Source organism: Microtus oregoni, unplaced genomic scaffold (genome assembly GCF_018167655.1).
Source record: "Microtus oregoni isolate MIOR12 unplaced genomic scaffold, Mior012 000003F_ref0000135, whole genome shotgun sequence".
Taxonomy (NCBI): Eukaryota; Metazoa; Chordata; class Mammalia; order Rodentia; family Cricetidae; genus Microtus; species Microtus oregoni.
This window is the reverse complement of record NW_024543062.1, coordinates 32,019,469-32,033,372: the sequence shown is the minus strand read 5'-3', so window position 1 is coordinate 32,033,372 and position 13,904 is coordinate 32,019,469. Positions and strand designations below refer to the sequence as shown.

At 50.7% G+C, this 13,904-nt stretch overlaps 1 protein-coding gene across 2 annotated transcripts in view; it reads right to left on the bottom strand.

Moving 5' to 3' along the window:
* Ssh1 (slingshot protein phosphatase 1) overlaps positions 1-13,904 on the bottom strand; it is a 53,490-nt gene that overhangs the window by 22,209 nt on the left and 17,377 nt on the right. The window contains exons 3-7 of one of the 2 annotated variants that reach the window (XM_041648422.1): positions 12,770-12,873; positions 8,777-8,841; positions 8,241-8,362; positions 2,878-2,946; positions 1,702-1,767 (exon numbers count right to left, since the gene is read on the bottom strand). In XM_041648422.1, the coding sequence (XP_041504356.1) occupies positions 1,702-1,767; positions 2,878-2,946; positions 8,241-8,362; positions 8,777-8,841; positions 12,770-12,873 (426 nt within the window). Of the gene's footprint in view, positions 1-1,701; positions 1,768-2,877; positions 2,947-8,240; positions 8,403-8,776; positions 8,842-12,769; positions 12,874-13,904 lie in introns of those variants that run through there. The other variant, XM_041648423.1, reaches the window with a different exon arrangement.

Here is a 13,904-nt window from a genome sequence, read left to right as displayed (position 1 = left end):
ATGCATAGTCACCTCCCTTCAAGATGCTTTAAACCCCAAGAGGCGACTCCCATTTACATTGTGACCCCCCCACCCCCCAGCCACTCGCTGCTCCAGCGGAGCAGAGCTCTTGTCCCTTTGCCACATAGACAGACAGAGCACCTACTGAGTGCCAGGGGAAGGAATAAGTAAGTGCGTGCCAGGATGGTATGGTATTGACCAGGTCAACAGGTAAAGCTACATCTTCAACCTTAATACACTTTTTAAATGAGTAAAGAACTTAAATAGAACATTTCTCAACAAACACACACAAATATAAAATGCATACAAAAAAATTAGGCCGGGCAGTGGTGGCGCACGCCTTTAATCCCAGCACTCGGGAGGCAGAGGCAGGCGGATCTCTGTGAGTTTGAGACCAGCCTGGTCTATAGAGCTAGTACCAGGACAGGCTCCAAAGCCACAGAGAAACCCTGTCTCGAAAAACAAAACAAAACAAAAAAATTAGGAACCTTAACTCATGGGCCTCTCTGTTTCTCTGTCTCTCTCTCTCTTAACTCATGGGCCTCTCCGTCTTTCTGTTTCTCTGTCTCTCTCTCTCTCTCACACACACACACAAACACACACACACAAAGAGTCTCCTGCAGCCATGTCTTCAGTTCCCAACTCCAGGGGGTCCTACATCCTCTTCTGGTCTCCATGCACTCCTGTATTCCCTCATGCAGACACACACACACACACACACACACACACACACACACGCTATTGAGAATAAAAACCACACACTGAGACACTATTTGACAGGTCACTAAGATGGCAATCAACAAATAAAACAGAATAATGTAGACAGAGCTCTGCAGAGACCAGAGCTTGGCTGGGGGACTTGGGTAGCTGCTGCGGACAACACGTGGTGGCTCTCCAGAAGGTTAACACAGAATTACCACAGGACTGGGGGATCTGATGGCACACACCTTGAATCCCAGAACTGGGAAGTGACGGTGGGTTGAGTTCTGTGAGTTCGAGACCAGCCTGGTTTACACAGTGATTCCCAGGACAGCCTTGGACCGAGTCTCAAACAAAAAGAATTCTCCACAGGATCTAGCAATTTCACTTGTAGAGGTAGAGACCCCAAAAGAACTGAAAGCAGAGCCTCGAACCAATTAAGCATCCAGGAATAGTCCAAGTGGCAGCATCTACAGTAACAATCAAAGGTAGAAACAAGCATGCAGGGACGGCAGGGTAGACACAAGGCTGACAGGCGCTCTTCAGCTTTGTGAAGAGAGGAGACTGACTCATGCCACAACATGAACGAACATGAACACCCAATTGGGGGGAAGAGCGACACAGGGAAGGCAAGTAACTGAGTGTGTTCACACAGATGTTCCAAGGACAGGGCAGTTCACAGCTACAGAACGTACAGAATCTTCTGGGGCTGGGGAGCTGAGGGGGAGGCTTCCTCTGGGACGATGAGTGTGTTCTGTCAGTGGATGGGGGTGTTGGCGCCCAACATGCACCAAATACCTCCAACAGCTACAGGGGTTATTTATGCTACACATGATTTGTTTCTGAACACACAGACATATACACATAGACACATACACACAGACACAGAAACACACATACACACACACAGACGCACACTCCCAACCAGAAATGACTTTTCTATCCATTTTGTCAGGTTGGAACTATTTCTAAGGACTTCCAAGTCCCCCAAAGCACACTCACCACATGGCCTGGACAGACACGGGCTTGAAGACGTGCATCCTGCCGGCTGTGCTCACACTGAACCCACTGAGGAGGAAAACGGGAAAGAAGTGAGCATTCAGTCCAGTCACTTCCAGACTCTGGGTGCAGCCCCACCCCAGATCTGGGACAAGTATGCCTCCTGCTGTCCGACAAGGGACGGCAGATATGCCACATTAGATGGGCAAAAGTAGAGAAGACTCCTGCTGATCGGGGCTTGTTTCCAAGCTGAGTGTGAGCAGGGTGGCTTCCAGCATTACTTAACACCACACACTCACCTGTTTTTCTTTCACATAAAAATAAACTAATGAAAAAAACCTTTTTTTTAAAGAGGTGCTGAGATCAAAAGTATCCTATCACCGAGCCACACCCTGCCTTAACAACACCCCACGATCCCAGCACTTCCATTGAGCAGATCTTTATTCAGCCCAGAATCCTACTGCAAGAGCAGCTTCCCTCTCAACTTTTCTCCTCGTGCACCGCACTTCCCAGGAGTAAGTGCAGGTGGTACCCTGCGGCCCCCAACCTGCCCAGGCTGGGTGGCAATGATTCCTCTGCAGCCACAGAGCGGCACCTGGAACTCTGCTGCATCTTTGGCACCCCAAATGTGAGACCCTGCAGTGTCTCACTCACCTGTGCACTTCTGGGTCATAGCTCTGGGAGGGCCCAGAATGATTTACACAATACAGCAAACACACTCCATTGCAACAGACCTGGTGGGACGCGCCTGCAGGGCATCTCCTGAGCTAAATCCCTACATCGACCCAAGGAGAATGCAACACCTCTGAGGTGATCAACGTAATGCTATCCACAGACCTGGTGTGACGCTCCTGCAGAGGTGTCTCCTGAGCTAAATCCCTACATCCACAGACCTGGGCTCTGCTGGTGCTTTGGTGTACAGGGAAATAACAAAGTTCACAAAATGTTTGTCTATGTGTGACTGCATACACACGTCTATGCTTCAAGTGCATGCCTGCTGCACACGGAAGCCCAAAGAGGGTGTAGGATCCCCCTGGAACTGAAGTTACAGGTGGTTGTGAGATGCCATGTGGGTGCTGGGAATCAAACCTAGGTCTTCTGTAAGCGCAGCCAGTGCTCTGAAGCCCTGAGCCACCTCTCCAGCCTCCAGAAAAGTATCTTTTAAAGGTGTTTCCGTACCCATCCCCATCAAGGTGGATCTTGGTGTCGCTCCACAGGCGAAGAACCATCCCAATGGTGCAGCTTTTGCTACATGGAAAGAGAAGACGTCGGAGTCAGTGTCTGCCCGTGAACATGCAATTTTCCCTTAGTCTTTCTGCCGAGCAGCTCCAGGCTACAACTGCCTGGCCTGGCACAGAAGGGTTCCCAGGCTGTGTCCACTCACTGATGGATTCTAGAAGACACAGGCCTAGAGCATCCCCTCTAGCGGGAGCGAGAAAGCACCTAAACTGTTTTGGTGTGGCTGTAACTCCACAACTAGAGGGGCTCTTGGGATCCTGGGGCAAGCAGCTGATCACAGGCCCCCACTATGGTGGGGAAAATTAGTAGTATCATACCAACTGTGGAGCCCAGGCAAGTCGTGACAGCCCCTCCCAGGCTTCTGTCCTGGGTAACAGGAGGTCCCTACACCCTGCTCATACTCAGGCTTCTGTCTGCCTACCTTTTGTGTTGTTGCCACTTTACAAACTAGTTCAATCCGGTTCTGTTTTGCCCATCCTAGCAGAGAAATGATACTCACCTACTTTAGAGACGGAGGGTTTATCAGGGGCTCCTCAGACCTATGATAAAAACTCTTCAGGCATTTAAAGAGCTGGCTTCTGAGAGACTGCTGCAACTGTGCCAGGGCAGCCCCACGGGCCTCAGGAATTCCAAGAGTCTATCCATCTCTCCAGGGCTACGGCTCTGGGAGCGGGTGGTGGTGAGGGAAGAGTATGGGGTGGGATGTGGGGGTGGTGTTATTCCCTCCTGGGCCCGAGTGACAGGAGCTCTGGGGCTCAGGGAGCCGACCCCACTCCAGAGCTCTGCCTACCTCGCGCCATCCTGCCTTTTAGTATCTGTGAGGAGGAAGTTTCAAGGCTTCCAGATTAAACTAGACTAAGCATCCAGGTTGGCAAATTCCCTCTGTCCCTCTCGCAGTCCTGCCCATCCATCAGCACTGGGGGCTGCAAAATGAGACACGTGATGAGCCCCACAGGGCTCTGAAGACTTTGCAACTGTGTCAAGGCCAAGAGAGCATCCTTTAGATGTCCCAAAATGACAGAGACTGTTTGGGTACATACCCTGGGATGTGTTAGCAGGTCTGGAACCTTCCAGGGGAAGCAGAGGCTGAAACTGTCCATGAGACAGTTCTATCAATCAGAAGAAGCGTGACCGGCTGGCACACCAGTGGACAGATGTCCCTGGAGGACTAGGGCCCAGCACACTAAGTGACTGTGACAATAACGGCTGTCATTACTGTGACTCTCCGGCATTGCCATGCAACTCCCAACAGAGCAGGACAGTGACGGTGGCTCTGGCGTGACACACACAGGAAGTGAGGCAGGGACTGGTTAGGGAAACTGCATCTTCACTACTGTCACAAGTGACAGACGGCCCTGAAGAAGGAAGTAGGTGGGAGCAACTGCGGGAGAAGGGAGCAGGTTGCAGGTCCCTGTGGGTCAAGAACAAAGCAGCTAGCTGGACCTGGGCCAGCCCAGAGGTGCAGGGAGGAGTCACAGGCTTGGGCAGAGAGCCTGCTCTGGAAGCTTTCTACAGATGCGGGGAAAAGTGGATGGAGGGTGCTACACCAGCTCATGGTACTCAAAGGGTCCCTGAACTGGAAGCAGAGGTTAACTCAGTCCTGAGAAGGCCTAAAGAGGTGCCTGCAGCCACCACAGCTCCAACATAGCCTTTTTACACAGTTCTAGTAGGTTCTTTCACTGGGAACTCATGAGAACACACTCTCTCAGGGGTTTACACTTTCTGCACCCCGAAAAAACAAATCTCATGGCAAGAATTTAGGAAGAGAATCATTGCACGGGTGGGGCAGGTTGCTGGGGAGGCCCAGGGAGAATAGAAGTCTGGTACTCAGGGCTACAGAAGCAGCTGAGAAGGCCAGACCTGTCCTAACCCACCTCCTCCCTAATGATATATCCGGACACAGAGAACATGTGTCCCTGTTCCTCTGTCCCCAGTGCGGAAAAGGCTTCAGTTTCTTACCAGTCTCTTGACCCCTTTCTATTTTTCTTAAAAGTAATTTTAAAGCCGGGCGATGGTGGCGCACGCCTTTAATCCCAGCACTCGGGAGGCAGAGGTAGGCGGATCTCTGTGAGTTCGAGACCAGCCTGGTCTATAGAGCTAGTTCCAGGACAGGCTCCAAAGCCACGGAGAAACCCTATCTCGAAAAACAAAAAAACAAAAACAAAAACAAAATCAAAAACAACAAAAAAAAAAGTCATTTTAATTATTTACTTATCTTCCATGAATGGGTATTTTGTCTGTATGCCAGTAGAGGGCATCAGATCTCAATAGTTGTGAGCAGTAATGTGGGTGCTGGGAACTGAACTCAGGACCTCTGGAAGAGCAACCAGTGCTCTTCACTCCAGATCTGTGGAGACCTCTAACTGCCCTGGGGTTGACCCTGCACCCAGGCTGGAGCTCTAACTCAGGGCCTAGTTAGGGAGACACTGGACACACAGCACAGGCAAGACGACCACAGGGAGAGAGGGACTCATGAGAACCAAAGCTAGAATGCCGGGAGGTGGCAAGGAAGGACAGGCACATCAGAATGGGAGGGAATGAGGGTAGGAGCCCGCAGACTGCAGCTGGAGGCTAACGACCTTCCATGGCCTTGAACTGCACTCCCAGCACGTGAGAAGGGCTAACAAGTACACACACAAGTACCCGAATAAGTGAACGCACAAGGCATGCATTTCTGCAAACATCAGGAGAGACACGGTGCTGGACAGAGCTGTTTCCCCGGGGGGTCACAAGCTGCCACTCTGACTCTGCCCCTGTACTTCAGCAACCAGAACAGAACCGTTCAGTGGTAGCCAAGTCTTCAGCAACAAGAACTGTCTGGGGAGGACCAGGAGACTGGCACCGGGGATTCTTGCTGTCGCGCCCCTTCCACACATGACCTTGGGAGATCCCAGACTCTACAAAGAAAATGATGGCTGACTGAGAAAGCAGCCTACACGATGTGGAGACCACAAGGTCACCATGCATGATGAGGGACTCTGAGGTGATATACATATCCCCTCACCAGGGCTCTGTGAGAAAGCCCACTAAACTCACTGGTCTCGGCAAATTGGATTTTGGTGAAGTCATCCTTACATCTGTCTGGGATGACTGGACATTCCCGTGCATCCCCTGAGGAAAAGTTAATGCAAATGGGGTATGCTGAGTCTGAGTCCTGCCCAGCTACATCATGAGTGACCCTGGTGCATTCAACTCAGCTTCTCAGAGCCCTTGAAGTGTAAGGACCAGGCCCTTACCCACGGGGTGCACAGGATAAGCCAAGTGACAGCACCAGGCTCTGCTACAGGATCAGCAGAGGTGACCAGGAGAGTGGACTCTCATGAGGCTTCTGTAGTAAGGACTGATATAGGGGTGTTGGGGATATCTGTATACTGCATGAAGGTGTATTGCTGTGACTGGTGTAATAAAAATAACCAACAGCTAGGCAGGAGATATAGGGGGGCTTCCAGGTAGAGAGGATGGAATCTAGGCATGCCAGAGATGGGAGAAGACACGGAGGAAGCAGAATGGGCAGCACATGACAGAAGCAGATTCATAAAACCACATTAACTTAAGTTACAAGAGCTAGTGAGACAAGACTAATCTAAAGCCGAGCTTTCATAATTAATAATAAGTCTCTGTGTCATTATTAGTGGGTTGGCTGTCTGACAAGAAACTACTGCTACATGGGGGTAGAGGCTACAGGAGACAGTCGTGTCGTCCGTGTCCCCCCCCCCCCCCCCCGTTCAGTACTGGAGGAGGTTACCAGCATGGAAAAATTACTGTCCCTGGAAGATTCCTACAGGGCTAGGACATCAACTGAAAAACCGTAACTTTGACACTGCCACACACTAGTGCTCGAGTCTGAAAAGCTCAAGTAGGGGGATCACGAGTTACACACACACACACACACACAGAGCTCCCACACTGCTCTCCCAATGACTAGCACACTGGCTGGTCTTCAGAGCATCCCTCAGTATGCAAAGCCACAGACGCAGCTCCTCCCTGCCTTGTGCTGCAGCAAACTCCCTCCCAGTGCTAGGAGACATGGGAAGAGGAGCCACGAGACGCATTTATCCCCTCTTTTATTTTCATTCACATGTAGTAAACAGGACAGTCTTGGTCACCAGCTTATGACACAGGGCTTAGCCACAAGACGACCCAACTGTGGTCATGTGACCTCTGGAACTCTTCTTGCTGCTGACCCAGCCTGAACAACAATCCGGGTCCACCTGCTGCCCGACACATCTGACCTCACCACGCTGCCTACTGGACCCTAAATCCCACTTGGGCTCTCACAAAGCTGGCACCATGCCATTGCTAAGTCTCTTGCATTCCTGGTGGTGACGTGGTCTTCTGCTAAGCTCAATGTGTGCTGTGATGTCTCAGCAGACCTGGGGCCCAGCCTGTGACCTCCTACACAGGATAGGACAAAAACCCATCCACTTGGCAATGAATAGGGTAAGATCTAGGGTTTGCAATGACCTCCTACACACATGTTATTTCATGCCACGCTAGGGTTACAATGGAATTTACTTGGCCTCCAGTCCTGGGGAACCGCAAGCCCTAATGCTTTCACCCAGGGACCTGCCAAAAACAAACACTGATCTGCCGTAGCAGATCAGACAGGGCACTTCATACAAGGCCCACCGACACATTCCTGTGCAGGCTGTCTGTCGGGGAGGCATCCCCTGGCTGACTCTAGCTTGTCCTTTGATGCTCACTGTCGTTCCCACACCCTCAGGAAGCAACTCTATGTAGGACGCCTCTCTACAAGTTTGAGGGCTCCCCCCAAATCTCTACCTCTGTAGAAACGGAGTCCCCAAATCTGCAGCACTGAGGAGATGGTACATTTACGTGGTGGAAATGGCACTAGGTTCCACCCTCAGAAGGAATTAATGCTGGCTTTGCCTATCTCCCCCTACAGCTTTCTGTCTCGCCATCTGATCTCTTCTGCGCATGCTCCCACTACTGTGATGTCAACCCCATGGCCAAAGAGAGGCCTCCCATTAGACTTGCAGTCTCTGAAACAGCAAGCCAGACAAACGCCTTCTCTCTGTAAACCACCCAGGTAAATACAGAGTAACGGAGAGCAGTCCCACGTCTCCTCTCCTGCTGCTCTGAGCCGCGTGCGTTCTCCAGAGGGATCACAGCGGCAGAGGAGTGAGAGCTGGAAAAGCACGTCCTGTTCCCAGAGTCTGGTGGCCCCAGTCTTGGTGCCCCCCCATCTTCCAGAGAGACTCACCCCAGCACACCAGGAAAAAGCCCTTTGCCAACAGGGACCCATCTCCTGCTCTGATGGGAAATGCTATCCTGAGACTCACCTCTCCTTACTGGAAAAGTCAACTCCCAGCAAAATGTTCTCCTCGGTGTCCTGGCGCCCGCTGGTGTACACCACAACCATGTAGCGGACACGGTCGGTCCAGACGCTCTCAAGACGCACAGCCTGTGGACAAGGGGTCACCTCGATGGTTTGCTCCCTTCCTCTGTCCACCAAACAAAGACCAAGGGCTTTAGTTCTTGACCCCCACCCACAAATCAGGGAAGAAATGAAGACCAAGTGCTTGTGAGTAGGACCAGAGAGAGTGTGCGCCTGGCACAGGGAACAGCCAACTGCGTGCAGTGAGGACACAGTTGAAATGTACAAGTTACATTCATGTTTAGCATAGATCCATAGATGCCATGGAGATGTGAAGTCTCTCCTGGCCCCTCTGGGGTGCTGGGCATAAAACCAGAGCATCATACACCCAGTGATGCCCCTGTCACCAGCACCCTGGTTGCTGGGCAACAGTGTGAGAGAAAGAGGAATCACGATCGAGGGGGGCTTGAGCTGCATTTGAAGACCACCCTCAGCTCTTACCAGCTTGATTCTGTCTTCACAGCGTAGGAGGTTGATCATCACTTGAAGGTGCTGAGGCAAATCACCTGTGAGGCCAACAAGGACAGCTTTAAATGGGAGACCGATTCCAAGGGCTGGGACAACACAGTGGTCAGCAGCATTTCAACATGGACCCTCAGGAGAATGTTATCACATCTAGGCAAATATGTTCCCTAGCAAGGAGGCAGAAACCACAGCCATGGCTGCGGAGGCGTCTGCCCAGGGCTGAGCTGTAAGGAAAAAGACTGAGTGTCACATGTCCTCTTCAAACTCTTGGGCATTTTTCACATAAGCTAGATGTTACTTCTGTACCTGGTAGACAGGGAGCATGCTGAGTGTCCAGAGGAATTATTTGAGGGAAAACAATCTATCATTCTCTTTTCATAGAAAAGAAATCATTAACGTGTCCTTTGTTCTTCATTGCTAAGAGAAGTAAAGAGACAGTCATCTAAAGCAGCAAATTTCCTGCCTCAGCCTCCTGGGACTTGGGACTGTGGGTACATACTACCATTTCCAGCCAGAGAAAGTGGTTTTATCTTTTAAAGACTTAAAAAAAATATGTACACATAGTGGGATTATGTGTATGTCTATATGCAGATGCCTACAGAGTCCAAAAGAGGCCACTGGATCCTTCGGAACTAGAATTACAGGTGGCTGTGGGCTACCCAACAAGAATGCTGAACACTGATCTTGGGTTCTCTGCAAAGGCAACATGCGCCCTTAACCACCGAGCTCTCTCCCTTCCCAGACCTGCTCCATTCCCTTTTATTGGACAGAGTCTACATAGTCTAGTCTGGCCTCAAACTCACGATCCTCTTAGGGTGGGAAGTGAGCTTCAGTGGGCAGTACCCCGGAGTTGGGGTCTGGAGAGTGTGCAGGGCAAGGCAGCAAGCTCACTGAGGGATGGGTGGGTGTTCCAGGGGTGTGGCTGCTGGGGCGGGATGCAGTGTTGCTAAAGTAGATGTAGGATCCCTGTCCTGACTTTCCTGGCCTTGACGCCTGCGTGCCCTCATCTGGATGAAAGTGCGAGAAATAACTCAGTAAAATCGACCTTTCCAATTGTGTGCAGAGCGCCAAAGAAACCCAATTACAGTTTTTGTTTGTTTTAATTCTACTCCAGGGAGCTGAGGGTACAGCTCCGTGGCATAGCACTTGCCTAATATGTGCCCAGCACTGCAAAAACCAGAGATAAAGTGAAGCAGTAACACTGAAACACTCTCCAGCTGGGAACCCTGGAAGGACAGCGCTGCTTATATAAGCAAATGCCCCAGAAAGCCACAGCCACCATGCCTGCTGCAATAGCGTGTTGTCCTTTTAAGGATGGACGTGTGACGTCTAGACAGTACTTCCTCTCTCGGAGAAAACTAGAATTTTAGAAACCTGCCCCTCGGTCGGGAGGGCACAGCTCGTGCTAAGTGTTCTTCCCACAATAAATAAGATCAGCAAAAGACAGAAAAAAAGCCACAGTGCCTCCTATCTGATCCTCCCAGCAACGGGGGACTCAACAGCTGCTCTGAGACACCAGCTCACACTGGGCGTTCCCTGCTCTGCTTTCTCTAAGAGCCGACACAGCCACACAGGGCTGGTTCTTTGCCTGGATCAGCCCACCATGCACCCCAAGTCACAGAGATGACAGTAACCCACTCCCGTGTCCGAGAAATGTCCAAATGAGAGAGGCATTTCACACATAACTAAACTGCTGACATCCCAGCCTGACATCACATCCAGATCGGAGGGCGGAAGCCTGGAGTGCGAGACCCTACATCAACTGGCTGAATGAACCTGACCCAACCCCACAGAATTAACCCTCTGATTACTCTCCATGGTGGTCAGAGAGGCAACAGGGAGAGGGAACATAGCAAAGCCGTTTGCTGGCCATCCCAGGCCAGCCAGTGGCTTGTCTTCCCAAGCTCACCACTAGGTCCCGGAGAAGACCCAACCAACCAGGACTGTCTTCCTGCCTGCGGGCATTCAAGGGACGGACACTCAGAGGAGCTTTCTCAGGGTCTGATACAAAATGGCTTCATACTTCCTGCCCAAGCTCACTCACAGTAGGGACACATTCCACACTTGAACAAAGCCTGAGCTTCGAGTTGCTGTATAACATGCCACAGAGACCAGCAGAGGTGGAAATGAGGGCTGCCTGGAGCTTGCTCGCAATTGCCACCACTGAAAAAGTCGGTGCGTGTTCTGCACTACACATCTGTGTGTCCGTGGAGCCCAGAGGACATCTTGGCTCGCCAGGAGTTGTCTCACCTTCTGTACAAGCCAGGATCTGTCACCGGAACATCATCAGCCATGTCAGCTGGTTAATGGCCGGCGAGGGCTCAGGACCCACCTGTTTCCACCACCGCACCCGGGTTCCTGGGATCGGAACCAGGTCCTACTCTTGAAGCAAGGGCTTTACCAACTGTGCCATCTCCCCAGTGCCTTGAGAACGTTTTGTTCTTCTGGTTTGGGTTTGCTTTTTGAAGCAGGTTCTTGCTGTGTAGCTTAGGCTGCCCTTGAAGTCATAATTTTCCAGTCTAACTTCCTAGATTACAGGTGTGGGCCACTGGGTCTGGCCACCTGCATAATTAGTGACTTCCACATTATCCGAGGCATTGGATGCCTGTTATGAAGATTAGAAAACCAAAGCTCAGAAGTATACCCTGCCTGTTCAGGAAATCATAAAACAAGGTTTTTACAGAAGCCAGGTCTGTCTGGCTCTAAAGCATGGTGGTTTGTGGTTTGTTTGTTTTTTTTTCTTTCGAGATAGGGTTTCTCTGTGTAGCCCTGGCTGTCCTGAAACTCGGTCTGTAGACCAGGCTGGTCATGAACTCAGGGTTTTGCTTGCCTCTGTGTCCCGAGTGCTGGGATTAAAGGCCTGTTTGTTTGTCTATTTTTAACAGAATGGTTTCACTAAGTGACTTAGGTATCCTAAAATACACTAACTATGTAGCCTAGGCTGGCCTTGAACTCATGATCCTCCTGCTTCTACTCTACCCTCTAGTGTTGGGCTCACAGGCTGACTGCCAGAATGCTCCAAATCAAACATCGTTTCCACACACCACACTGCCTCCTCGTACGGGACACTTATTTTCTTAAATGACAGCAGACCTAAATCTTGGTTGACAGGATCAGTATGTTAAAACACAGGCTGAGCGCCAGCATTTGACATAAGACACTGGGTAAGTAGAGGCCAAGCAAACAAAGTGAACCCAGGGGTGAGGCAATGCCTGGCTGTCCTGAAAGACAAAGCGGCCTCCCTACCATGTAAACTCCCTCAGAAGGACTCCAGACCAATGACTGTCACAAAGAACCCCTTGTGTCTATCTTGCATTCCACCTTCAGTTTGACTTCATTTCTACAGTCACGTAGTCTAAGAAATCCAACCTTGGGCCTTGACAGGCATTTTTACTCGTCTGTTTTTGGACCTACATTATTGTTCAGTCTGTCCCCAACTCTATTACTTCTGTCCTTTCCAAAAGGCAGCTATTATACGATAAAGGCACCCTGTCACATGAACATTCAATGCAGTCAAAGGCTCTTACATGGCCTCCTCGAGGGATTTTCGAATGTTCGGGTGAGCTATGAAGAACCTCAGAAAGCCGGGCGGTGGTGGCGCACACTTTTAATCCCAGCACTCGGGAGGCAGAGGCAGGAGGATCTCTGGGAGTTCGAGGCCAGCCTGGTCTACAAGAGCTAGTTCCGGGACAGGCACCAAAGCTACAGAGAAACCCTGTCTCGAAAAACCAAAAAAAAAAAAGAACCTCAGAGGCTGTCTTCAAGGGATAGCTTACAGCTGGGATGCATGCTGGTCCGTTTGTCCAAGCTGAGATGTTAACTGACAGAGAACACCCAGGGAATCTTTGCATCTCAACAACTAGGCTGGTCATTACAAACCCATGATGCTCTGCTTCCCTGGATGTGAGGGAAGACGACTCCCCTCCCACTGTGGCACAGAAAGGATCCCAACATAAGAGCTTGCATCACCTGCATGCTTGTGAGGGTGCTGAAGACTCCGCTGGCCCTGAGCGCTGTTCCCCTGCTGCAGGAAGAGCGCGGCTCCTTTCACCATGAAAAAGCTCTCGCTCAAGCTAGAAGAACAAAGCAGGGCACAGTTAGTGATCTCGAGAGAGACAGGCAAGATGCGCTACCGAGGGGACACCGAGGGTAGACAGGCTGCATGTGACATGCAATGGGATGATGGCAGCCGCAGTTCTCAGGGGCAAATGATGCTTTGGTGACGGACGCCTTTAATCCCAGCACTCGGAAGGCAGAAGCAGGTGGATCTCTTTGAGTCTGAGACCAATCTGGGCTACAGAGCGAGTTCCAGGACAGTTAGACTACATAGAGAAACCCTGTCTGGGGGGCGGGGAGGAAATAAAACAACAAAAGCATCAAAATGAGGGTCAGGCCTAAGATTCCTACTGCTTAAAAGACCAGCCTGGGCAAATAGCAAGTTTTTTTTTTTTTTATTAAAAAAAAAAAAGAAGAAGGGGCTGGGGATTGATAGCTCAGTGATAGAGCATTTGTCTTACAAAAGACCCTAGGATTAATCCCTAGTGACACCCACACTCACACACCCCTCTCTGTCACTCTCTGATACACACACACCCCTCACATACACACCTCTCTCACACATCTCTCTCTCACACACATACACTTCACACACACACGCCTCTCACACCTCACATACACACGCCTCCACACATACACACGCCTCACACACACATACACACGCCTCACACACACATACACACACGCCTCACACACACATACACACACCTCACACACACATACACACGCCTCACACACACATACACACGCCTCACACACACATACACACGCCTCACACACACATACACACGCCTCACACACACATACACACGCCTCACACACACATACACACGCCTCTCTCACACACACGCCTCTCTCACACACACGCCTCTCTCACACACACGCCTCTCTCACACACACGCCTCTCTCACATACACACACACACACGCCTCTCTCACACACACGCCTCTCACAGTAAGGCTAGGATGCACAAAAGGGCAGAGAAGAAACCAAACAACAAAACACATTCTTGCAACTTTCACTTATAATTCGGTTAATGATTTTCTTC